Source organism: Ursus arctos, unplaced genomic scaffold (assembly GCF_023065955.2).
Source record: "Ursus arctos isolate Adak ecotype North America unplaced genomic scaffold, UrsArc2.0 scaffold_8, whole genome shotgun sequence".
NCBI classification, from domain to species: Eukaryota; Metazoa; Chordata; class Mammalia; order Carnivora; family Ursidae; genus Ursus; species Ursus arctos.
This window is the reverse complement of record NW_026623100.1, coordinates 35661361-35687785: the sequence shown is the minus strand read 5'-3', so window position 1 is coordinate 35687785 and position 26425 is coordinate 35661361. Positions and strand designations below refer to the sequence as shown.

The 26425-nt window shown below is 47.2% G+C and overlaps 1 protein-coding gene across 1 annotated transcript in view; it reads left to right on the top strand.

The window, feature by feature from the left end:
- The window catches only part of ADD2 (adducin 2), a 44271-nt gene extending 18238 nt beyond the window's left edge, over positions 1-26033 (top strand). Inside the window, exons 6-15 of the mRNA XM_057308993.1 lie at positions 431-580; positions 1976-2119; positions 4135-4233; positions 8797-8973; positions 13154-13411; positions 14533-14652; positions 15537-15626; positions 17556-17703; positions 19024-19149; positions 24419-26033. Coding sequence (XP_057164976.1) covers positions 431-580; positions 1976-2119; positions 4135-4233; positions 8797-8973; positions 13154-13411; positions 14533-14652; positions 15537-15626; positions 17556-17703; positions 19024-19149; positions 24419-24726 — 1620 coding nt within the window. The 3' untranslated portion in view covers positions 24727-26033. The remainder of the gene's footprint in view (positions 1-430; positions 581-1975; positions 2120-4134; positions 4234-8796; positions 8974-13153; positions 13412-14532; positions 14653-15536; positions 15627-17555; positions 17704-19023; positions 19150-24418) is intronic.
- Positions 26034-26425: the final 392 nt, after the last annotated feature.

The window sequence follows — 26425 nt, the reverse complement described above, 5'->3', positions numbered from 1 at the left end:
ACTAATTTCAGCTCTCTCCATAGTTTGGCTATTGTGCCCCTTCAGATCTGTATTTTTATATCCTTTGGGTAAATGCCTAGTAGTGCAATTGCTGGATCATAGGGTAGTTCTAGTGTTAACTTTCTGAGGAACCTCCCTACTGTTCCCCAGAGTGGCCACACCAGTTTGTAGAGAATCTGCATTTTGATAGGATCTCCAGGTGATTCTTATGCCTGGTAAAATTTGAGAAACTCTAGCATTTTACCTACTGAATTATAATCAGCCTTATCTCCTGTTAGCCTGCGTACTCACCAAAGGCAGGAACAGGTCTCCTTTTCTCCCAACACCGAGCATAGCCCTGGCTCCTGGTGAGCGGGTGTGGCCCACCTGGGGGGAGGGTCGTGAGGGCCCCTGCCTGCCGTTGCCCACAAGTTTCTCTTCCCTGGCCCAGATCAAGGTGAACATCCTGGGAGAGGTGGTGGAGAAGGGCAGCAGCTGCTTCCCAGTGGACACCACGGGCTTCTGCCTGCACTCGGCCATCTACGCAGCCAGACCTGACGCACGCTGCGTCATCCACCTGCACACGCCGGCCACAGCAGCCGTGAGTGTCCGCTCGAAGGCCAGCGTCTCAGTCCCCGAGGCTGGCAGCAGACCCATGCTACCTGCTTCTCTGAGGTCCTCCCTGAGGAAAGACATAAGCCCCCCACGCTAGTGGCAATCTCGTTATTTAAAACAGTTCTGGAAAGATTTCCTGCAACTCAGGTCAAGGTGAGGAGAGGGAACACCCAGTGTGGTGACCCTAATCCTCTCCATTTTTCCAAGCCCAGAAGTCTTGGTTTGGGGACATAAGGCAGAGATACGCAATGTTTGCTCTACTGCGTCCCCCACCCTGCTACCTACACGCACGAGCACCACTTACCCAAGTGACGGCACCTAGGTCAGTCCTATCAGACTGACGCCTGCCCCAACCCCCACCCCCAGCCCAGGCTCTGGTGAGGAGAGATCTTGATAAAAGATAAGATGGTGGAACCTGGACTTGTCCACTCTTCATAGCCCTGGGTAGGCTGTGAGGCAGAACAGGAGCAAGGAAAACTCAGAGAGAGTAGAAGGAATACCCTCAAGGATCAGGTTGTCCCCTCAGGGGCTCTGGTAGTTTCTCCATGTGTACCTAAGTCACCGCAATGTCACCTGGAAAGGCAACAACCAAGCAGGTCTGGGTGTTCCCTCAACCTTCAACCCATCTTACTGACTTCCAGGCCTTACACCTGCAGGGGCAGAGCAGACTTGTCATTGGCCTGGGGTTTTTCTGTGAAGCACACCCATTATGAGCACTCAGATTTTCCAGAATTTGGGCCAAGACTGAATGATGTATCTGTGCTGAGTGTCCGTTTCTGCAGAGCCCAGGCTCACTCATGGGGCAGAAAGCGGGAACAAAGCAAGAGGCTCTCCTAAACCTCTCCACGCTCTTTGCTTTTAATAAAAGGCAGAGTATGAAGCATGAATTTTAACCCTGTTTCCTGGCAGTCTTGTTGCCCTGTCACTAGTAAAATGGAGCCTCTCAGTGGGCCTCCCTGTTTCTGCACTGACCTCAAAGCTGAGGATGTCTACCAGCTCACCTCAGAGGACCCTGGACCCTGCTTTGTTCCAGCCTGGTGCCAACTCCGTTACCCCTACCTCTTTCCAGAGTCCTAGCACAAGAGAAAAGCAGGGGGTGGGCAGCAGCACTAGCTTTCTCAAAGCATTCTTTGTAGCAATTTTAGAGAGAGGTATATTGACATGGCTGCTGTCAAAATGGTGATGGAAAGACGGCAGAGGAAGCAGCCAGAAAGCCGGAGTCCAGCCAGGTGCAGCAGAGTCAAAGGGCAGTGCCTTTCTTGGGGGCTTGCTCCCAACCCTACTAGTCCCCAGAGTAGAGCCTGGCAGTACCACTCGGAGGAAAGGGCAGAGATGGAGTCGGGGAGCCACAGGTGCTAACCATTCCACTTTCTCACTAAAGGTGTCAGCCATGAAGTGGGGCCTCCTGCCTGTCTCCCACAACGCCCTGCTGGTGGGGGACATGGCCTATTATGACTTCAACGGTGGGATGGAGCAGGAAGCAGATCGGATCAGCCTGCAGAAGTGCCTTGGACCCACCTGCAAGGTTTGCTCGGCTGTTCTGGGAAGACACTCTGGGGTGGGATTGTCAAAGGCCTACATCATGAGTGACGTGTTCAGTGGACATTGTTTAGAAGTTGCACATAGGGGCGCCTGCGTGGCGCAGTCGTTAAGCGTCTGCCTTCGGCTCAGGGCATGATCCCGGCATTCCAGGATCGAGCCCCACATCAGGCTCCTCCGCTGGGAGACTGCTTCTTCCTCTCCCGCTCCCCCTGCTGTGTTCCCTCTCTCGCTGGTTGTCTCTCCGTCACATAAATAAACAAAATCTTAAAAAAAAAAAAGAAGAAGTTGCACATAAACAAAAAAGTGAGATAAAATTCTCTTTATCCCACTATCCTGAGATTTTGGTGCACACTCCACAAATATATTCACGTATATTTAGAAAACTAGGATCAGAAAATGTATTCTCCTTTTTTCCCTTAGCAATATCCAGTAAACACCTTTGTATGTTATTACATATTTTCTAAAACACTATTTTAAATTATTAGATTATATCTCATGTATAAATGGCTATGCCACCATTTACCTTAACAATCCTCTGTGATTGGACACTGGAAGTTTCCCCACCCTGAATTTTTCCTTGCTATAAACTACACAGGATGAAAATCCTTTTAGCTAAATCTCTCTATAAGCTTGCAATCATTTCCTTAGGATATATTCCCAGGGATACACATTTTATTACTCTCATTTCACATAGACACATTGTCGTCTCCTCCCCTGGAGTCTAATATAGGAGAGTGCTGCTTCCCTGCAGTCATAGTTAGAGGTAGCCAGTTTAGTACGGGAAGTTCTGGAGCTGAGCCTAGGTTGATGGATGTTTGTTCCTGTCCTCGAAAGGCACTCACTGCCTGAGTCATTTCCAGTCTGAGAGCCTCTGTCTTCCCATCCCTGACACACAGGAGAAATCCCTGCCACTCTTTCCCAACATTCCCTAAAGCCTCATTAGCAGTGCCAGGAGAAGGGGGAGATGTTCACATCGACGAAATGCCGCAAGAATTTCAGAGATGGGGCATTTGCTATCTGCAAAATCTTTTTAGGCCGGAGTCATCATCTCTTTCCATTTCTCTGGCACTTGAGAGGAAAAACCTCCAGCTGTTTTCAGCAAGAGAGGATGTGATGATGATGCCACTAGGCCTCAGCCCAGGTCTGCAAGGACACACCCAGCACGTGGGTCTGTGTCCCTGCTGCTAGGTGGGCATCACCTGGTTTCAGAGAGTTCTTGAGGATAAAACCAACCAAGAAACAGTTCTGCATCTGAAATTTGGGGAGTCAGGCTCTTAGTATAAATTCATGTCTGTTTCTCTCCCCTGCCCCCTTTTGTCTGCCTGCCCCTGGCTGAGTCATAAGCGTTGCACCAACAGTGAGAACACCTGAGTGCTAGTTCCGATTCTGTCCCTGATTAGCTGGGAGGCTTTCCATTTCCTTAGGCTTCTGTTTCCTCTTCTGCAAAACCAGAGAGTTAGAGTAGAAGGCCACTACGGCCTCTTTCACAGAAGTGTAGGGTCTTAGAGCTACCAGGGCCTCACCGAGTTCATGGGGAGGAGACTTGAGGTCCAGAGAGGTGACACGACTCACCTGTTTCTGCAGAGCCACCCCCTTGGCTTTTAATTTCCAAGTCAACTAAGTCATAGGAGCAGGAGATTGCTTTTGAGGTTAGACCCTCCTATTGGACACAAAATAATTTCATTTGCTTTAACACAGACACAGTTTTTCAGACTTTGAACCCCTTGAAAGCCTAAAAATCCAGGTATTGCCCAAAGAAATCCACCAAGCTCTGTAGTCTCCATCTTAAAAAGCATCTTCTATTTCTTAAGGAGGTTGCTTAGGGTTAAAATCACATGTGGGGTAGCATTGGGGTATTTGTATGGGGAGAATGAACAAGGAATTGGGGGCATGCTTTGGGATTGGATATGGAAACCGATCTGGAGTAAATGAAAAATCTCTCCTTCACTGAAGTTTAAAAGGCTTGAAGTTTTAATTGGCCTACTTGCTCCTCTGCAGATCCTGGTGCTAAGGAACCATGGAGTGGTCGCTCTCGGTGACACCGTGGAGGAGGCGTTTTATAAGATCTTCCACCTGCAGGCTGCGTGTGAGATACAGGTGATCAGGTTCCTCTGGGGAGCGGGCCCTGGTTTGGCTCTGACGGAGGCCCCACTGGCCATGATTTAAGGAGTCCTGGGAGCCAGCCGTCTAAAAGCCTTGCCCTATTTCTCTGCCTTGGCACCACCTTATCCTTCTAAAGTTTCACACTTAGAATCAGTTTTGTAGCTTTAAAATATTTATCACTGTTGCCTAACAACCAGTACCCACCTCTTGAGGATCAGTGCCCAGGACAGGGAGCTGTCTAGGCCCATCAATCGGACAGCGGGAGAAACTGTAATAGGGTATATAAAAGTTCTTCCCATGCTCACCTATTACCTGGGGTATAACTGTTACATCTAGCTATGCCAAATAGACACCACGTCGTAGGTAGGTCTTTTCTTTTTTTGTCTGGAGGGTGTAGTTTGCAAAGACCATGAACATGGTCCAGCCCAGAAAAGGGCGAAGTTAGACATGGTAAGCCTGAACACCAGGGAACCCCCAGCGTAATATCCAGGGAGCCCATCATGAGGTCCTCCTAACGAGTAAGGGATGGAGTCGAGAGTGGGTGGGGATTGTCAGTGATCATGGGACGCCTAGAGGAATTGGTGGAAAAGCAATAGGAAAACACAAATCCTATAGTTTTGCCAGATAACAAGGTGGTGTTACATAAGCCAAACACGTGCTCCTTTCAGTGTGGCAAGCTGTCCAGGGTGAGTAAGGGGGCCTTGCAAGCTGAATGGACTCCATCCTTCCCAGCTCTGGGATATGTGTCTTTGGGTCAGGGACTTGCTTTCTGTGTTTCCTCAGCTGGACATGTGGGGCCTATGGGGTCCTGTTGAGGATGGGGCCTTTCAGATAAGGAGAGGTGTTGCTGATGGTATTTTTAGGACTCGGTTGACAGAAGGGAAGGCTAACTGCTCCAGGATGAGTCAGCTCTTTGCAAAGTCCTTTTGGTGTCCTGTCTGCCCTCTCCTGGCTGGTCTGGGCAGAGCAGCACCCCAGGAGGAAGGCCTGCCTTTGTCTTGGGAGTTGGGGGACGGGGAAAGAATGGGATAATCCCAGAAGCATTGCTAGTGGAGGTTCTGCAAATGGCACCTTTCTCAGCGGTTTTCAAAAGAATATGTTGAGAGGACAGTTGTTAAGACAATGATGAAGAGGTGTTAGAAGTGGTGTAAGACTGCCCCATCCCCCTACTGGTCAGAACAGAAGGTGGAGAGGGTAGAACCAGGATCAAGGCAGTTCCTTTCTGATGTGGCGGCCTCCCTGCCCCAAACAGATGCTGGCCCTGAGCTCTGACCCCTGACTGATGTTAGAACCTGGCCGAGCCTCCAATATGCCCACTTTCCTTCCCCCCTGTCTGCACTCTAATGAGTTCCCCTCCTCCTTCTGAAGAAGCGGTTTCCATGAGAAAATAATTCTTACCGCTTTGCAAAGACAGCATGGCCCGAAAATGAATGGAGAGAGATGCCCATGTATCCCCGCACGAGGTGAAGACCTCTCCCAGGCTCCGCACTGAGAAATGGCCTCGGTACGGTTTAACCAAAGGCAGGATGGCCGCCTAGCAGCTGGGAGGATGAAAGCGCAGTGCTGCCAGCCACCGGCCCCCACAGCCCAGCGGCTTCTCTTGGCCCTGCCTGCTGTCACTTTCTTTTCAGTCAGGACTGGTTCCACGTGACCTTGTTAAAGTGCATCAGGCGATGGAGGCAAATAACCCCCACAAAAGCTCCTGTGGCTTTTTTTCAGCTTGTGGAGCAGGGAGGCTTCTAGAGAGAAAAAGGAAGCTGGAGGGTGTGGAAGCAGAGCAGGCAAGATTAGACCAGAGGTGAGGGTGGTTTAGGGCATGGGCGCCCCCAGGGGCCAGCAGTCTGCAGATGCTGTTGGGATGGTAGCCCCTGGCCAGCTCATTTCTGCTTGAGCAGCCAGCACTGAGGTTCTGTTTCCATCATGGTCTTACTTTTCTCCCTCAGTGACCTTGGCAAACAAGCAAACGTGGCTGTGGTCATTTTAGTGGTTCAAGGCTAAGAGCCTAGTCCATTCTCCTGGGGACAATGTTCTCATTGCTCTCTATCAGTCTGGGGTTCTAGGAAACTGGGTCATCCCCAGCTGAGAGAGGCAGCTCCCTGCTCTGCTTATAGGCAGATGGGAAGAAGCTCAGGCAATTCTTCTCCATCTGTTACCCATCGCCATGGAAACTGATGAGGGGAAGAGAGAGGTGGGAGGAGGCATAGCTCTTTTAAGGATGTGGGCAGTTCCCTCCTCCATGAATGACTAGTCCCCTGGGCACATTGTTTCTTTCATAGTAAAACCTCAGAATTTATTGATCATAGACATTGATGTGGCACTCTATGCTCAGGTGCTATTCTAGGTGCCTTACAAATATTACCTTTAATAATGCTCATGAGGTAGATACTTTTTTTTTTCAGTTTACAGATGAGAAAAACAGGCACAGAGAGGGCAAATAGCTGCCCCAAATCACACAGTGAGGAAGTGGCAGAGCCAGGATTCAAACCCAGGCAGCCTGTGTCCAAGTCCATGTCCTTAAACACTACATTGCACTGCCTCCGGGGGAAATGAGGGTCAGCAGGAAAGATCAGCTGACAGTCAGCACTCCAAGTCAGGGTTCCAGGGTCCCAAGGGCTGGAGCCCCGCCTTGGCCAAATGGGGATCTGGGATGAACCAGGTAATTTATCTACCAGCTGGGATTCACTGCCATTGAGAGTGCTTTCCCACATGCTCAGCCTCTGTGGGTGTGAGGGACTTCATCATTAGAAAATATGGCAACAGAGGGGCGCCTGGGTGGCTCAGTCGTTAAGCATCTGCCTTTGGCTCAGGGCGTGAACCCAGGTCCCTGTTGAGCCCCGCATCGGGCTCCCTGCTCTGCTGGGAGCCTGCTTCTTCCTCTTCCACTCCCCCGTTTATGTTCCCTCTCTCGCTGGCTCTCTCTCTCTCTGTCAAATAAATAAAATCTTTAAAAGAAAGAAAAGAAAATATGGCAACAGAGGCCAGAACCAGAACTAGTGAATGAACATAACAAAAAGGTGGATTTGCACTCTGTGTAATCCGTATCACCTCACTGTAGCCCTTCGAACATTTGGACAACGGTATAGTAGGCTGCCTCACTAAGCATGGAGCTGACTATCTTCCAGGGATGTTGGACAAGGACCCTTAGCTTTGGTGGAAGGATGGAATAAATGACTATTAAAGTTTCCATCTTTACCAGATAAAAATGGAGCCTTCAACTGGATGCGGGGCTTGGATGAAGAGTGTACAGAAAATGAGTGTTCTTGCTTCCTCCTCTTCACAGGGGACAGGGGTCACCTCGCAAAGTGGCCTGGCCGACCTCTAGGAAGTCTCACGGGAGCCATGTGTTACATTGGTGAATCTAAGACACTCCAGGATGTGTGCCAGATCCTCACGGGTTCATAGACTTATGTTGGCCGGCCAGCTAAATTGCATCCTTTCATTTTCAGCAAAAACTGGAGCACTGGAAGTTTATATAATCAGATCATTCTCCTGTAATAAGTAGGCTTACAGGAGGTATCAAATATTAATCAGATTGCAGCACAGAACACCTGGCTCCCTACCGAGAAATCTCGGAAACCACCATCTCTCCCTGTTGCTGGTCTCACCCTGGAAGCCAAATCATAACCAATTATATCTGAGCACTGGATTCAGGGAGTAAATAGAATGTGCCATTAGATGGACATGGAATTAGAAAATAAGGAGATTAGTTAGATTAATAAATGTTTTCTAGGGTCATTCTAAAATCGCCTGCTGTATACACACACCTTTTGCCCTAATACTCAAAGTCCATTGCCTGCAGCCACTTGTTCTCTCCCCTTGCCATGGAGCCTGGACAGTGGGGCGAACGCTCCAAGTGCGTTGGTGACGCTGCCTGACCCCTCCACGGGGCCTGGCTGTGTATTACTAGCACTTTAGGTGTCTCCTTTTTCTGGGTTTCCTCGACTGACTAATCCCACAGCGGAAGATGAGCTCTTCCTTTGCACCTGTTCATTCAGGCCATCAGTCTACTCTCCTGTTTTATTGGCTGAGAAGCCAGCCTATTTCTTTCAAGTGACTTTTTTCTTTAAAAAAAAAAAAAAGGCAGGGGAAGATATTTCAAACACACAGAAAGATGCAGAAGGATAATATACACCCACTAACCACCACTCAGCTCTAAAAAGTAAAAGCCTTTTTATTTCAGATCTTTTCCTCTTGAAGAAATAAAATATTACAGACAAGAATTGAAGTCCCCTTTGGAGCCCTTTCTGATCTTATCCCCCCACCTTCCCCAGAAATAATCACAAATTGAGGTTGGTCTGTATCCAGGTAACTTTTCAGCGCTCTGTATTGCATTATTCTTAAGGTTTAGCACTTGCTGCTTCCTCCTCTTCTGTAGTCTCTACAAACTAACATTAAGAAAGAAACTGCTAATACCTCTTTCTCTGGAAATGGGTACATGCCCATTAACTTCGGAGTGGCTTTTCCTCTGGGAGGGAAAAAGCCAAATACAGCTCACATTTCTAGACACGTGTACACACACGCGCGTGCACACTGAGGTCTTTCTGCTCTTTGCTGCAGGTATCCGCCCTGTCCGGCGCTGGGGGAGTGGAGAACCTCATCCTCCTGGAGCAGGAGAAGCACCGACCCCATGAAGTGGGCTCCGTGCAGTGGGCAGGGAGCACCTTCGGGCCCATGCAGAAGAGCCGGCTGGGGGAGCACGAGTTCGAGGCCCTCATGAGGATGCTGGACAACCTGGTGAGTCTCCTGCCATTGCCCTTCCCAGCCAGTCCGTTGAGACTCAGCCCCCTGTAACCAGTCAGGGGGGACGCAGTAGGTGGGCGTGAGAACTGCAACATCAGGGTTAAATGTTAAAGCCTCATTGATTGGCAACTGACTCAGAATCTGTGGTCATTCTAATAGTAGTTGAGTTTTCTTAAACGATGGCCTTTACCACCCCAGTTCTAAAGGCTGTCAATGCCGTCTTATATTGTGGCTCAGTTCACTCTTTTATAGTTAGTTCTGCCTTTGTTATCTCGTGACTTCAGTGTAGAAACCACGTAATACTCTAATTTCTTTATTCTGGTGAGCAGCATTCTAACAATAACTTGTCGTGATGATTGAATCAGTCATGTAAGGAGTTAACTGGTATGTGTCTAGGGGGTGGGCTTTAAAGGATACAAAAGTCAAACAATCTAGCTGATGATAGGACATATAAACAGGAGACAGTTGGAGAACAAGAGGGAAGCATGCACGATGTGGAGCTAGTTGCAGGAAGAAACCATAACTTCTTCGATTGCTCGGAGAAGTGAAGGATGAAACCTGTCCTTGGACCGTTTCTGTATCTGATTCATGTTCCCCTCCTCACTGCTACTACCTCGGACCCTCTTTATTGTGCCCAGGTCATTGCAATAATTAACCTTTTTCTCCTTGCCTCCAGTCCCTCCATACCATCCCTACCTTATTACCAGGCTGACTGTGAGGGTCACTTTATAATGATGAAAAATGAAAATACAGTTCCCGTTAACATTCGTGTGCCAAGTAATCCAGGCCTAAATAAAGCTCCAGAGCCAGACAGTTTCATACAGGAATTTTTCAAATCTTTAAGAAACACACAATTCTTATGCCATTTAAACTGTTTCAGAGAGTGAAACTGCGACATGAACTCATAACAATTATAACACATTCAGACCAATTTTGCTTCGAGTTGATGAAAAATGCTGCATGTGGGGTGCCTGGGTGGCTCAGTCGTTAAGCATCTGCCTTCGGCTCAGGGCATGATCCCGGCATTCTGGGATCAAGCCCCCCATCAGGCTCTTCCGCTGGGAGCCTGCTTCTCCCTCTCCCACTCCCCTGCTTGTGTTCCCTCTCTCGTTGCGTCTCTCTCTCTCTCTGTCAAATAAATAAATAAAATCTTTAAAAAAAAAAAGAAAGAAAAATGCTGCATGAAAACTAGCAGGTAGTATCCAGCATAACATTAGAATAATCTGCATAATAACCAAGCAAAGGCTCATTCCTAGTATTCAAGGATGGTTTAATATTATAAATCTTTTAAATATATTTCATGATATTAGTCAAAGGATAAAAATCCTTTGGTCATTTTAATCAATATCAAGTTATTTGATAAAAATGTGGTATCAATTTATAAAAATAATAGCTGTTAAGATGGGGGACCCTTATTTAACATGATTAAAATAATTTTTTTTCTCAAAACAAGAGCCAATATCATGGTACAACACTGGAAGTATTTCCATTAAATTTTAAAACAAAACAATGATTCTTGCTGTCAGCCCTTTTAATATTGTTTTGGAATAATATTGGAACTCAATCTAAAGGGTGAGGCACATAAACAAAATAAACACTGAAAAGGAAACAACCTTGCTATTCTGTGTAGATAGTATGGTTATATGCCTATAAAGTCCCAAAGAGTCAACTGAGAAAAAATATTAGAAATAATGAGTCCATCTTAAAGTAGTCAGTTATGAAAAATGTATTTAAAAATTAGTAGCTTTTTTTTGCATCTTAACATATAATAATATATTTGAAAACATAGTAATGGGAGAAAATAGCCCCTTTGCAAATGCAGAAAGAACATAAATCATTAAGCAGAACTGATTTAAAGAAAACCATAATTCTTTACCAATAGACGTCAGAGAAAACCTAAACTTAATAAAGAACCACAATTTCCTCTTGGTTAGAAAATTCCACAGGGTTAAGAGGTTGCTTTTCCAAATTAATAAACTCGATGTAATTCCTTCAATTATAGGGGCATGCAGAAGGACTTGGCAAAAATGTTTTTCCAAGTGAAATTCAGAATGGCTAGGAAAATCCTATAAAAAGAAGAGTAATTAGGGGTACGTGTCCCATCACATGGTAAAGCATGAAAAACCTTCAGCAAATAAACAGAAGAGCAGAGGAGCACCAGTGTAGAATGAACAGGTCAATCAGTGGGACAGCTTAGAAAATCCAGAAATAGATCCTAAATGTATGAGAATCTAACACAGGGCAAGTAGGCATCCCTTAAAGCAGCAGGAGAAAGGTTGACTGCTAGACCTTTGGGAAATAAATAAAGCGGATCATTCCTTTCAACAAGATGAATTTCTGATTTATCAAAAATTTGAACATAAAAAGTAAATTCATATAGATATTAAAAAACAGATTTATATTTTTGATGCTCTTGTGTTGGAAAAGAACTTGTCAAGTATGGTGGGGAAAGTCTGAAATCATGATGACAAATATTGACAGATATGATTATATTAAAATTGAAAATGTATATTTTTATAAACTGTCCCTCCTATCATAGACAAAGCTAAAAGACAAACTATGGAGAAAATATTGCAACATGTGTGACAATAAAATATTAATATTCTTAGTGTAGAAAAAGGTATTATGAATCAATGTGAAGACAGTAAACATCTCAATAGAAAAACGAACGAAGAACACAAATAATTTACAAAGGTAGAGTTTCAAGTGGCCATTAAAAATATTTTGTTTTACTAGTAATCAAAAAAATAATTTTAAAAATTAGAGGATTGTACTTTTAACCCTTCTGATTGCCAAAGATTTTTTCTTTAAACCTCAGCAATATTCAGCAGATGGGAGGGAGATGAGAACTGGGAACTCCAGCACAATCCGTAGAAGTGTAAATTGACTCAACATTTTGGGGAGATGGTAAATACATGAAAACTTTTCATATATACCCCTTGACCCGGAATTTTTATTCTAGGAATTCAAGGAGAGAATCATTTAATTGCCTAAAGAAAAATGTGTAAAGATACTTATTTCATGGTTGTTTATAATATTTTGAAAATGACAAAGTGCTATCAATTACTTTTTACTAAATCATAAAAAAAATATAGGTTTCTGTGTGTTTATAGATTCAATAATGTAGAAAAAAATCTTCAAATCACATCAATAAACTAGAAGAGCAGCTTGTAAAGTTGCTCATGCAGTATGGTCCCATACTGTTACATATATATAATTATAGAATACATCTATTATATATAATTAATATGTTCTATAGTTATGTATATACTTACATACATGCAGATATATAAATATATATATAAATACAAATATATATGTGTGTGTGTGTGTGTGTGTATATATATATATATATAAATATATGATTTCAGAGACGACCAGAAAGATTTTTAGTGGTTATCTCTGGGGATGAGATTTTTGTATAAAACCCACTTTTTTCTTATGTTTTTCCATATTGCCTGATTTTTATAGAAAGGTCTGTATTTTCTTTATAATCGGAAAAATATTTTAATCCCTCTTTAGTTTAAAAAAATAGGAAGAATATAGGCAAAGCCAAGACAGAATCACATGAGGAGCTGTCCAGATGACTGAATGTCCTCACAAGCGGGAATCATTTCTACCTCTGTAGGACATGATCTTGCTTAGGAGACAGGGATGTTTTGAGTCAGGTTTCAGTGTTCCAAGAAGGAAATGGTTTAGAAGCCTTGGAGTCAAGAAAATAAGGGTTGACTGTTAGAATCAGCTGGAAAGCTTTAAAAATCCTGCAGCCCAGACCGCACCACTGTCCGTTGAAATCAGCAGCTCTGAGGTGGGCGCAGCCACCAGCATTTTTAAAGCCTCTGAGGGATCCCAGCGTGCAGCCAGGGCTGAGAACCCCTGGAGTAGATGGAAAATTGGAACACTGTTAGGGTAAAGGGCCCTATCTGTCTGGTCCACAAGGTTCTAGGGATTTCTCAGCTCCGATCAGAGGGCTTGTTGGGGTGAAGGAAGGAAGAGGTAGGGAGACCAGGCGGATGAAATGAAACACATTAAAGGAGAAGTAAGGCCTACGTTGTGTTATGGAGATTTGGGGTTAAACTGAGTCCTTCAAAAAGAAGGGGGCAAAGAATGTGTGGGATATGTGTGTGGAGGCCATGTTCCCCACACTAAGTGGTACTGCTTCTGTCCTTTTTAGGGTTACAGAACAGGCTACACGTACCGCTACCCCATTGTTCAAGAGAAAACCAAACACAAAAGTGAGGTGGAGATCCCAGCCACCGTCACAGCCTTCGTGTTTGAGGAGGACGGCGCCCCGGTGCCTGCCCTGCGGCAGCATGCCCAGAAGCAGCAGAAGGAGAAGACCCGTTGGCTCAACACGCCCAACACCTACCTGCGGGTCAATGTGGCTGATGAGGTCCAGAGGAGCCTGGGCAGCCCCCGGCCCAAGACCACAGTAAGGAGGAGATCAGGGTGGAGGGAGGGTGCCTGGCTACATCTGTGGGTTAAGTAGCTTTAATAGGGGAACAGAACAAATATCCCTCGGGCTGGTTATTACAGTTTCCCTTTAGGGCTTCCTATTGGGCATCTAGGAGCAGCTGCTCGTGCCCACAGAACCTCTGATCACCTGTTTCTTGCACCTCTGCACTGAGTTTTGGGACCCAAGGAGCAGATTTCTCCAGGGGGTGGCTGGACCTCACTCCCAACAGCACAAAACCCAGGAGCAATTGGCTTTTGCTTCTTGCTCCCCCATATACAGGGGGCTTCTGGGAAGTTCATGGGCACCCAACATTTGGATGATACCTCTGATGCAAACCCAGGAGGTGGGTGGAATATTAATTTCTATTAAGTTGTCTTCTCCCTCCTCACAACTCTTCCCTGTCTCTCTCTCCTTCTCTCTCTCTCTCTCACACACACACCCCAGTACACATACACACACATCAACTCTTAATTTGATTTTTCATTAACATTAAAGTAGCTGGAAGCCAAGTAGAATAGCTCTTCATAAAAAAAAAATGAAGCTCTGCAAATTAAAATTAATAAGTCAGGGCGCCTGGGTGGCTCCGTCGGTGAAGCACTGGACTCTTGATTTCGGCTCAGGTCATGATCTCAGAGTCATGAGATGGAGCCCTGCATTGGGCTCTGCATGCTCAGTGGGGAGTCCGTCAGATATTCTCTCTCTGCCTCTCTCTCTCCCCCAGTTCACATGCTCACTCCTTCTCTCTCTCTCTCCCTCTAAATAAATAAATAAAATGGAAAATCAATAAGTCATCTGATACTAAAGGTCAAGTGGCTACCTGTTTGTCAAATTGGTTGTCAAGGTTCTGAGCCCTCCTCTCCAGCACTCTTTATGGCTGACTATTGACCTGGGGGCCTTCTTTAGCATCCAGATCATTTGTTCCCCATCTCTGCTCTGGGAGACGGATCTCAAGGAGGCCCAAGAAGAGAGAACAGCTTTGTATGGGCTTGCTGACTTTGCATGTCGGCTGGTTGGCCTAGATCTCAGGGGTGGGCCATAGGGAAGGACATGGTGACATTATTCCTTTGCCTTACCCACCTGGCCTTGTGTGTGTTCAGTGGATGAAGGCTGATGAGGTGGAGAAATCCAGCAGTGGCATGCCAATACGGATCGAAAACCCAAACCAATTTGTGCCTCTCTATACCAACCCCCAAGAAGTGATGGACATGCGGAACAAGGTAAGGTGGGAGCTGTTTCTTCACCCTCAAGTGGGGAGCTGTCTCAGGTCCCACAAATATGAGCTGAGGTCCCAGGATGTACCTGTCTTATGGGAAAGAAACTACCATTTATGGGCCATACTCAAGCACTGTGTTAACTCTATACCTACGTGGTCTTAAATAACCCTCATACATAAAGGGGTGCTTGCTGAGACATTAGATATGTCTAAGAAACCTGCCCACAAATTGAGTTTTTATGAATTTTATGCTATTTCCCTTTCGGCTCATTTTCAAAATTTCAAAATCCTTTGTATTTCTTTCTCAACCTTTGCTTTACAATTCATTCACTCACATTTCTCATGTTACGTTAAAACCTTAAGCTGTGGTAGACCACCTCCAAAAGGCCAGGTAGACTCACAAACCTGGGACTTAGTGTATGGTTCGAGGACACTCTGCGGTGCTGGTTTAAAATACAGATGCCCAGGTCAGTCCCCTTGTCCCTCCCCAAGGAGAGACTCTGATTCAATAGTTGTGGGGTGCCCCCCAGGAATCTGTTATAGTCAAGAAATTTCTCGGGGCTTCAGTAAAATGTGAGACCCTCCGTCAAGGATCCACTGTGCCTCGTTTCACTCTCTTCACCTCTCACAGTCACCTCCTCAGAGTTCATGAGAAGCCAGTATTCTGCATAAACCAGTCATGACTCTGAAACAGACATGGCGACTGTCTCTTAGAGGACACACTGTGTTAGAAATAGGAGAGACAGGCCCCCACGCCACTGGAGGACCTTTGTAGACCCTAGTCACAGGGCACACCAGACACCAGGATGCCCTCCGAACGCCCCGTCCCAAACTCCACACCCTGACGCTCCACAGCTCACTCACTCCCCCCCTTCCCTTACCACACAGATTCGAGAACAAAACCGACAAGACGTGAAGTCGGCGGGGCCTCAGTCCCAGCTCCTGGCGAGTGTCATCGCTGAGAAGAGTCGAAGCCCGGTACAGCAGAAGCTGCCCCTGTCTGGAGGGGAAACATGTTTGCCTTCTGGGTCTTCAGTACCTGGGGCTGGGCAGCAGGACCCCTGAGTCCTCGTGCCCACCCTCCCCTGTGATCTTGGGCGCTGGTGCTCTTGCTGCAGGACGGATGCTGTGAGGACCAGGGACAGTGTGTAATTGCCCCCTGTGGGTACTGGGCAGGGGAGCGGCAGCCCAGCCTGCCCCAGGAGTGATACTTACTTCCATGCCTTACCCATGGAAATCCACTCTGCCCTCTGCGGGTAGCCTGCAAAGTGGGCATCACAGGAGTGTGGCTGGCAGCTCCCAACTGCTCCAGGCCTGCCTGCCCTGAGCGTTTCTGGCCTGTGTGTGTGTGGATATGGCATCATCAGGCCATAGCTCTGGGAAGATGCTCATGGGCTTGCAGAGGGGAGGCATGTATATAAGGACTGGTGCTCCATTCGGGGCAGTTAGTTGCCCACACAAACCCACATAGAGTTAGGAAGTATAAAGTTGTTTCCATGCCTGAGATAGGACAGTGTTTGTCTAGTGCTTAGCAAAAGGGGTGAAGATCAGAATTCTGGCTTGTGTGGAAAATCGTTGCTACTCTTTGCAAGATAGCAATGGGCATAGCATATTCCTTAGCGGTTAGAAGGGGCGAGATACAGTAACTGTTCCTCTCCGCAGAGTAAACGGAGATGGTTTAGATCAGGCTGCAGCCCTCAAGGTGGGTGCCCAGGCAGGGAAGTGGGAAGGTTAACCACCATTGTCACCCACCACCACTAGCCAGGATGAAGAACGCCAAAAGTGCCATGGCGCCGCAGATAGAAATACCCCATGATACTGGGGTGGGGGTGGCGAGAGTTCAGTACAGTGAGCAAAACTGTTTAAAACTCTGCCATTTATACCAAGTGTTCTCCTTGGAGTCCCTCTTCTTGGGATCCTGGTCTTGGATTCTCTTTTGAACTCTGTGATTCCTTAAGATAGACCAATGTTGCTTCTCTTTCGGAAGATGGCCATGGGCCCATCATCAGAGGACCCTGGTAGGCCAGGGAAGGCAGCCTAGAGTGCGTGGTGTGGGCCAGCTGCTCTGGGCTCACCTCCCCTGAGTTTCATGCTCTTTGACTCCTCCTCAGCTTCGGAGCAATACATTCTCAAAGGCCAAGATGAGGATGCCAAATTAAGAGAAAGGGCTGTGGGGTCTGAATTTTAGACCTCGTCATGGGCTAGGGGGGTTCGAGGATTCCTGAAGCTCACACAAGGTCCAGCTGGTGAGCTCCCTGGAGCCAGGGAGTCCCCCGGGGATTTTTGCCAATGTCCCCAGGGACCTGCGGTACGGGAAGGTTGAAGATCCGAGATTCAGGACCTTGGCCCCTTGAAATTTATGACTGTGTGCAAAACAGGACTAACAGTTTGGACAGAGAACACTGAAGCCATTGTGTGTTTTGCATTTGACTTCCTGCTGTGTGCTGTGGCTTGTGCTGCTGTTGGGGGGTGGGAGGAGGGCATGGTGGGGAATGGCTGGCATAAAGCGGGCTTGAGCCAACGCTTCGCTTTCTGGCTTTGACTAACTGACTTTGGGCTGTCGACTGTATTTGCGTAGTGATGGCTTGCAAGCATCCACAGGAGGGATTGCAATAAACGTGTGTCTTCCTTCTGCTTGGGAGCATCCTTCGATTTTATTTCCGGGGCAGAGGGTGGACTCCCTGCATTCATCCAGGCAGTTGCAAAGAACCGAGGTCTGGGGGTGAGGTAGCCATGGGAAGGAATGAACAACCCCTACCCCGAGGCCCTGAGCTGTATCCAAGGAGCTGCATGCCTCGCTGCCCCTAGCAAGACCACTGGCAGCCACATGAGTCTGAAAGGAAGCTCGGGCCTGGGCCCCAACTGCGGCATTCAGAGAGCAACACACACTCTGTGGTTAACTTTCAGTCTACAGAGAGCCAGCTGATGTCCAAGGGCGATGCAGATACCAAAGACGACTCAGAGGAGACCATGCCCAACCCCTTCAGCCAACTCACTGACCAGGAGCTGGAGGAATACAAGAAGGAGGTGGAGAGGAAGAAACTAGAACTTGATGGTAAATAATCCCGGGTTGCCCAGGGTAGAGGGAGAGCTGGGAGCACCCAGAGGGGCAGCGGAGCAACCAGCAAGGCTCACTCCCACCAGTGGCCCGGGGACCCACACCTCCTGCCTGGCAGGGCCCTTGGAGCTCCGTCTAGCCTTGCCTGGCCTTCACATTCAGCCTTCACTTCTCTCTCTCCTCTATCATATTCTCAGGTTGCCCTTCCTGCCCCATCAACCAAGTCATATTCTTACCAACGTAATGTTATTACTTACGTAATGGTCCTCATGGCTCGGTGCCTAACAGTGCTGCCGTGCTGCCATGACCTTGTCTGAGCCTCTCCCCTGGGCTGAAAGGAGTTAATCCTTGTACAGTGCTTAGAACAGGGCCTGTAAGGATGGCTTAAGTCAGATAAACATTAGCTATGATAAGATAATTATAATAGTGATAATTATTATTAATCTATCAGGTCCAGTATAAACATTTTAGCCTGGCAATGAAAACTCCCATCAGCTACCTCTGCTCTTTTCCTTACTCCTTCTTTATTTCAGAATCTTCAGTCAAGCCCATCTCTCCGTGTTGAGTCCCAAATATGCATATTCATGATACCTCGTATGCTCTCATTCATTTCTTTGTCCTTCCTGGCACGGTTTCCCTTGTTGGCTAGCATGGCCCGAGAACTTCCATCTCAAGCCCTTCTTCCAGCTAAAAGCCCTCTCTGTCCCTCTCCACACACACACCCCTCGCTTTGAGCTGTCCCTTCTTTGTTTCAAGAGCACTTGGGGTCTGAGACACAGACAAATTCAGCTCCTGGTTTTGTCCACCAGGCTAGGCTTTCATTCCCATCGTCATCGTCCACGACCCCCCATCCCACCCAGAGTCAGCCATGTTCCTGGGCACAAGCAGGCCCTAGAAAAACCCTTGTTAGCTGCTTGGAGTTCTAATGGGACAGTTGAAAAAGTAGATAGAAAATGTGGTGCTTTATATCCCTAGGGATTATTTGGGTTGAACATGAAAAACAGATAAATAATAAATAAGGTACATGCAAACAAATCACGGATGGGAAGCCTGCAGTCCTCATCAGGGCTAACGTTCCACTGGCAGATGTGCTTGGGTAGAGGAAACAGAATAGGATTCTGACTCCTCCCATTTCCCTCTCCCCCCCCCCCCCCCTCCAGATGTAGCAGAAATTTTAAAAAGTTTGGGGGAAGCAACTCACTTCAGTTAGGAGAAATGAGGACCAGCTGGAAGAAAGCATTTTTTTTTTCATGTTCTCTCTCTGCCCACCTTTGCTCTGTTTGACCCCTATCCTGAGGTGGTTTTCTGTATTTTCAGGAGAGAAAGAAACCCCTGCAGAGGAGCCTGGCTCACCTGTAAAGTCTGCACCAGCTTCTCCAGCACAGAGTCCAGTGAAGTCGGAGACGAAGAGCCCTGTGATCTCTCCCTCCAAGTCTTTAGACGGTGAGTGGAACTGAGCAGCTGGAAGGGAGGAGGCACCTCCACAGCTCAGAAAGGGGTCTGCATGGAAGGCAGGGCAGGTGGGCACCTTCCAGGGACCCTGCCTTTCCACAGGTCTTGCCTGCTACCCAAAAAGCTTTCTGTTCTGCCATTTCTAGGGAATCTGAAATAGGGGTTTCCAAATTTAAGCTTGTTTCATTCACAAGCTGTGACAACACACCTTACCATTTAAGTCCCTGTCTAAGCAATAATGAGTAAGTTAATGATCAATACACAGCCTTCTCACCTCTCACTCAGACTAGGTTGGCTGATGGGTCTTTCTAGATGCACCAACCTAGTGCTCAGACTTTGATGTGTGTAGGGATTTCCAGGATCTTGTGAAAATGAAGATTCTGAGGCAGTAGGTCTGGGGTGGGACCTGAGACTGTGTATTTCCAACAAGCTCCCAGGTAAGGCTGATGAGGTCATTCTCAACCTTTGGAATCTCAACACATTGGAACTACCTGGGGAGCTTTAAAAATCCTGACACTGGCCTGGGTCCCACCACAGCACCCCCAGTGGTTCTCAGTTAAATGGTCTGGGGATGGGGTAAAGAAGAGTACCCTGGAGTTTTAAGATCTCTCCAGGTAAATCTAGTATGTAGCCCAGGCTGAGAACCACTTTGTTAGATACTAGTTTAGAGAACTAAGGTTTTGGCCCAATTCAACTGCTAAGTAATAGTAACTCAACTGCTAATTTTAGAAAATCAGATAATCTTTGTGCCTCATTTCCTTGTCTGTCAAATGGGACTACCGATATTTTCCCTTTTTAAGGTTCTTATACATATAAGGGAAGCTGTAGACGAGAACATAAAGAGCAAAATAAAAAATATAAAAGAAATAAAAGAATAAAAACATTTAAATGTAAGATCTAAATATGATTATGATTAATAATATACATATGGTGGATAACACCTAGATCATAAAAGTGTCTTTATTGAACTCCTGGAATCACTCTAGGGCATGAACATTCCTCCCTGGGTCCCCTGAGATTTTTCCTGTTCTGGATAGAATGACCACACATGTGGATGCTGCTAGAATCCCCCAACCTCTGAGCTCCCTCCATAGGCAAATTGCTGCCTTGAGCGCAGTTCCAGTGTTGCCAGAGGAAACCCATCTGCTTGTGGCCAGAGCTCCAAGTGGATGATCCCTAACTGTTTTGTTCATGTGTCTCATCGTGGTGTTATCAACCTGTCTCCACAATGTCTTCCTTTCTCTTCCCATTTGTGCCTTCATCAAAGGAGTTTCCTCCGATTCTGAATACTTGTCTCTGTAGTAAGTATAGAGAGGCTGTTTACTAACTCACTCCAACACTTGCAATGGGGGAGGGAGGACTTTTTCAAAAGAAATGTGTTTTTCCCCAGCTTTTTCTTTGGCAACCCTGCCTTCGGGAGGTTTCCTGGCTATAAAATTCATGACCAACTCCACATGTGCTATGCATGGGCTAGGCTTCCCTCTAAGATATACACACATAGGATGGACTCATACACACACGCACACACACACACACACACACACACACACACACACACTCATCCTCACATGGGGCATAGCACCCAGAAGCAGCAAGCGTGCACAGTGAAAGGGCGGTGGGGCCAGCTCCTGGGCACTCCCTGTAGGGGAGTGCTTATGGCCCTCATTAGCACATCTGCATCCCTGTTCCTAATGGCCCCTCCAAGGAGCCCATGACCTCTTCTAGGGCTATGGCCCAGAGCCTGAATGGCCTTAGGACCTACTGCCATATAGAGATGCTTGGAGCACCAGGCCTAACCATGTCATCAGCATCCCTCAGGGGTGCACACCAACTGCAGGTGGGAAATCCAAGCTGGAGAGGTGGCTTATGACAGCAGTGGGACAGGGGGTAGTAATTACATTTCAGCTCCTAGAAGCCCCTTGGAGCAACCTCTGCTGTTCAGAGGGACAGAGAGTGGACGGAGGGGCGTATGACAGGTAGGATAACTGCTTACCCACCTCTGACATCCTTCCCACTGGTAGCACAGTTCTTGTCCAATCTGGTCCCAATCGGTGCCCTCATGGAGGGGCAGTTGGGTTGTTAGAAAAATCAAGATCTTCCCTGAAAGTACAGACAGAGCTGAGCCCGCATGATAAGGCCAGAGTTGTAGCTGCCTTGGGTGACCAGTGTGGAGCAGGGCAGGGTGGCCATGGCCATGCTGCCCAATGGCTTGCCCAGATCCTCAGGGCAGACAGGGCTGACACTCCCATCAAAGTGTGCACTTTCACATTTAGCTCACCCGTTGGATCAGGGCTGGCTTTTCACTGTGAGTCACTGTTCTCAAATGCTCTGGTGCGGAGTCACCCCCGTGTTCCTCCTCATCTGTCTCCTACCCCATCAGCCTCCCTAAAGGAGAGTCTTTCAAACCTCTTCCTCCATATCTGGTCATCTCTGTCATCTCCTTCTCTTTGACTGGTGCCTGATCCCTGCCCCGGCTGACTTCATCCCCAGGTAACCTCTCAGGAGCACCGGCTGTGCCTGCCAAGAAATAGCCCTGCATTCCGCATCAGAAGATCAGCTCTGTCACTTACTGATTTCGCCATCTCAAATAAGTTACTTAAAAACCTTGCAGAATGGGGCGCTGCCTAACACGAATCCTTGCCCTATCCTAACTCATAGCATTGTTATTGGGATAAAATGAGCAAATGAATACAAAAGGGCCTTGTAATGTGCTTCCATCAATTAGTTCCCGTTCTGTACTATGTTCCTGGGATTGTAAGATAGAATATAGGCTTGCTGTTTTAAGCCACTAAACTTGGGGGTAGACGTTGTTATGCAGCAATAGATAATTATTAAATCATGGTGCATAATAAGAGCTGGTTTTATAGAAATTAGTTTTTCTTGGGTTGACTAGGCTCAGTTGGATGGTTCTGCTCCATTCATGTCAGCTGCGGCTGCAGTAATCTGGGAGCTTGACTGAACTGCAATTTCCAAGATGGTGCACTCATGTCAGATGCCTTCCAGCCAGAGCTGGAAGCCTGGGCTCAGCTGGGACACTGGGATGGCTGGGTCTTTCTTTCTCTTCTGTCTCTCTCTCTCTCTCTCTCTCTCCCCCCATGTGGTGTAGCCTCTCCATGTGTGTTTCCATCAAGGTAGTCAGACCTCATTATGTAGTGGTTCAGCGCTCCCCAAACTCTCAAAGCAGGAACTTCTAGGCCTTCTTAAGTCTTCAGCCTGAGACTGGCTCAGTGGCACTTTCTCATCATTCTGTTGGTGACTGTGAACCACAGGGCCAGCCCAGATTGGTTGTGGGAGGGGACCACACCCAACTGTGTCCTCTTAAAAAAAAAAAAAGGTAAATGACACATGGAAGTGTAAAATGGATATATTGGCAGTAGATTTAGAGAAGGGCAAGATCATTGTCAGATGTCAGAGGAGGCTTGAGCCAGACCAGAGTGTCGCTGAGGCCAACTAGCTGGTGACGTGAAGAGAGGAGAATGGACAGAAAGAAAGTTGTGTTTAGATGAGTGTATTGATTTCAAGATTATTGCCAGGTGATGACCATGGGGACACATGGTGGGGGGCGAGTGTGAGCCTTTGGAGTAAAGGGCATTAGAGAACTTAGTAGCTGGATGATGACAGGACATGGGCTGGACAGAAGGATGGGAGCCGGGGCCAAGGTGTTGGGTACTAAGAGACAGACAGTCCTCAAGAGTCATCTGGAAGAGGACATTGACTTGCCCAGAGAATTTCAGAAGTTAGGAAAGAACTTATTATAAGAGTTTGCCCATAGTCAAACTAGCCCATTCTCAATGTCCCCAAATTTATACCTCTCTGTCCCATGTTCCATGTAACCACACATTTCTCCAGTCTTTACCCCTGTCAAGAACCCTAGTTTTTCCTAAAACTTCTTTCCTCACCTATGCCTTCTGTAAGTCATACCAGTCATACCTCATCCATTACTCACATTCGTATAGAGTGGAGCATACCCAGTGCCTTCTTGTGGTGTGAGATCTCACACAACTCACTTACACACACAACTCACTCACACACACCAACACTCACACATGACACCCACACACTCAATCACAAACTCACATGCACACACACAAACTCAACATAACTCACACACTCACCCACGCACTCACACTCCCATACTTATTCACACAGCTCACCCCAAATTCACACTTACAAATTCACCAAGCACACACATTCTCACACACTCACAAACACATGCACACACACATTCTCATACACTCACACACTCCTCTCAGTTTCACATAGTGAAAAGAACACAAAACTGGGTGTCAGGAGATTGAGGTCTGCCACTGTTACTACTTTACTCAGTTTTCATTTCTGTAAAATGGGGAGGAGCTGACCTAGATGATCTTCAAATACCTTTCTACTTTTCAGAGTCTGTGGTTTTCTAATCTCCCCTCCTCCCTCCCCATCCAGGCATTTCAAAGCTTGAGTGGAAACAGGGTAGGGGAAGTGTCGGAAGGGGGAGAAAGGGCAATAGGGGGGCTTAGTTTCTGGGGTCTGAGCAGCTCTGGCTTTGAACGTGGCCAAAATCCAAACAGGTTCCCTCCAGGTGGCCACTAGAATGGGTCAACCAGGCATCTTCTCCTTTGATTAATCCTTTTATCTTGGAAACATGGGGTCCATGTCACTCAGGGAATTCTGTTCTCCCTCTGCCTTCCCCTCTGTGCCTACTGGGAAGATACTCTCTGTTTTTCCAAAAGTTCCTTTCTGATATAGGAAATTAAATGGGTATAAAAGCATATAATTTCCATGTTAACCAACTGGAATTTATATAAAAGCTTTATAATATGTAATTTCCATGTTTTTACTGGTGAAACTGAACCGGTTACAACAATTCTTAGATTCTTCCACTGAGTCGTGTGTGTTCCCGCTCTCCCCCTTCCTACAGCCTCTCTCCTCACCTGGATCTGTCCCCTCATTTCGTGCCTTAAAAAGCTCTCAACTAGGCCCTAGCTGGGCCCCCTGCCATCTTTGGACATCATTACCTGTTTACATCTGTAGACAAGAGCCCAGAATAACAGACCTGCCAAGGGCCTGTTCCCAGGGCAGACTGTATGGAAGGGGGTACAGGGTTTGGGTGAGAACCCTGCCTAACCCTTTCCCCCTACAATGTCAGCCTGTCCCTCCTGTTGCCCTAGACTTATTTTATAGAATTGCCTAGAAATGGTTCTGTTGACCCCACATGGAAACTCTCACCTGATCAAAATCTTATGGGTCGTATCTTTTGATCTTTTTCTAGAAGGTGCTAAGAAGACAGAAACAAGCAAAGCCACCACAGAGCCTGAAACAACACAGCCAGAAGGAGTGGTGGTCAACGGGAGGGAGGATGAGCAGACCGCAGAGGAAATTCTCAGCAAAGGCTTGAGCCAGATGACCACCAATGCCGACACGGATGTTGATACCACTAAGGACAAAACCGAGTCGGTCACCAGCGGCCCCATGTCCCCAGAGGGCTCACCTTCCAAGTCTCCCTCCAAAAAGAAGAAGAAATTCCGAACCCCATCCTTCCTGAAGAAGAGCAAAAAGAAGGAGAAAGTGGAGTCCTGATTGGTAGCACCCTTGGGCTCCTATCTGCACCCTCTCCCTCCACCCCTTCCCTTCTCCCATCTCTGTCCCTGGAAGCACAGGGCCAAGGAGGGATAGAATAGGACCCTGGATCACACTCTGAAGGGGAACTTAGAGATTACCCAACCAACCCCTCATTTTACAATTGCCCCAGAGAAATCAGGTGACTTTCCCAAGGTCACACAGCTAGTTAGTGGCAGAGCCTGCACTAGAATTGGGGTCTCCTGGCCCCCAGTCCAGTGCTCTTTCCACTACACAACACTGCCTAGTTGTGGGCCACCTTCGTGAGGATGCTGTCCACCAATCTGAGCCCAGGGCAGAAGGCCAGAGTGGGCTGCAAGCCCTCACAGTCTCAGACCAAATCAGACAGGTCGAGATTTCCCCTGAGCAAGGTCCTTTTCCTTGCGCGAATCCAGTCTCCTGCTAATGGAGCTGTCACAGTTTAGAAATCTCTCTTTTCCATAGGGTCCCTGCCCTGCTGCTCTCAGTAACCAGACAAATTGACCCGTCCCCTCCACCAGAAGTTAATCTTTGTTCCCAAGGGCTGATGGCTTAGCTTGTGCTTCCCCAACCACTAACTAACCCTGAGCTTTCTTCGTGGAACCTCCTGAATGATGGAAGGATGAAGAATTGTAAGAGCGGGCAGACATAAGGGTGAGCCAAGTCGGCCACAGGACTGGGGACCGTTGAATGAATATAAGAAGCCAGGAACTTGGCCCATTTGAATTGTGCATCTCAGGCGCTTCAAAACTAAAACCAAATTTAGCTTAGAGAACAGTTGTCTCATGCTCAGGGCAGAAATTTGGGGGGAATTTAGATCCTCTCTTGGCTTCGGGTTGTACAAGGAGGATCAAAACAACACAGGAAATGCTATGCCTTTCTAGCTTTGCATGATACATGGAGCAATGTGGCTGTACCTGTTTCACTCCTGTCCGGCAGTCAGATGTCCCCTGACCTTCCTTCCAACCTGGAAGCACTGGCTCACAGACTGGAACTGGCCTCTTACCCTTGGCACCTTGACCTGGGCTCCTTTGGGTTCCGACTCAGTCACCCTGGGTCCGGCAGAGGAGAGTGAGATGAGCCCTTGAGGATTAATTCTCTTGGATCAGCTGTCAGAAAAACCAGCTTGAGTGTCCTTGCCCTGTCACTACCTGTCCGTCCTGGGGCCTAGTAAGAGCCGCGGCTGTTGCTGTTAATGCCAGCACTATCTTTTCATGTTCTTCCACGGGACACTGATGAATGAGCATTGTTGGCTCCTAAAAAATAGACAATCCATTCTCTTTATAGCACAGTGTCTTCAAAGAGTATTTTTCCTTTTTTGTCCTGATTATTGTGAAAGTACTTTTGAAAGTTCTTCATCATAGTTTTTCACTTTCGAGCACTTACTTTCTATATATAGACACTGTGCAGGTTTTTCATACGTTATACCCTTTGACTGTCACGATAATCCTGTGATGTGGGTAAGATATTCCCATTACCAGTAAGAAAACTGAGCCCCCAGTGGACAATCGACTTGCTCCAGGTGACTTGGCTAGAAAGATCCAGAGCCTGGATTTGACCCCTGGGTCAGTCTGAGTCCAGAGCCTTTGTTCTTAACAGTTACGATGATTAGAAAACTTGAAATCCCCAAGGGGGGTTAATTTAGTCCAGGACCCGTTTCTGTGACTGGTCTCCACTGTGT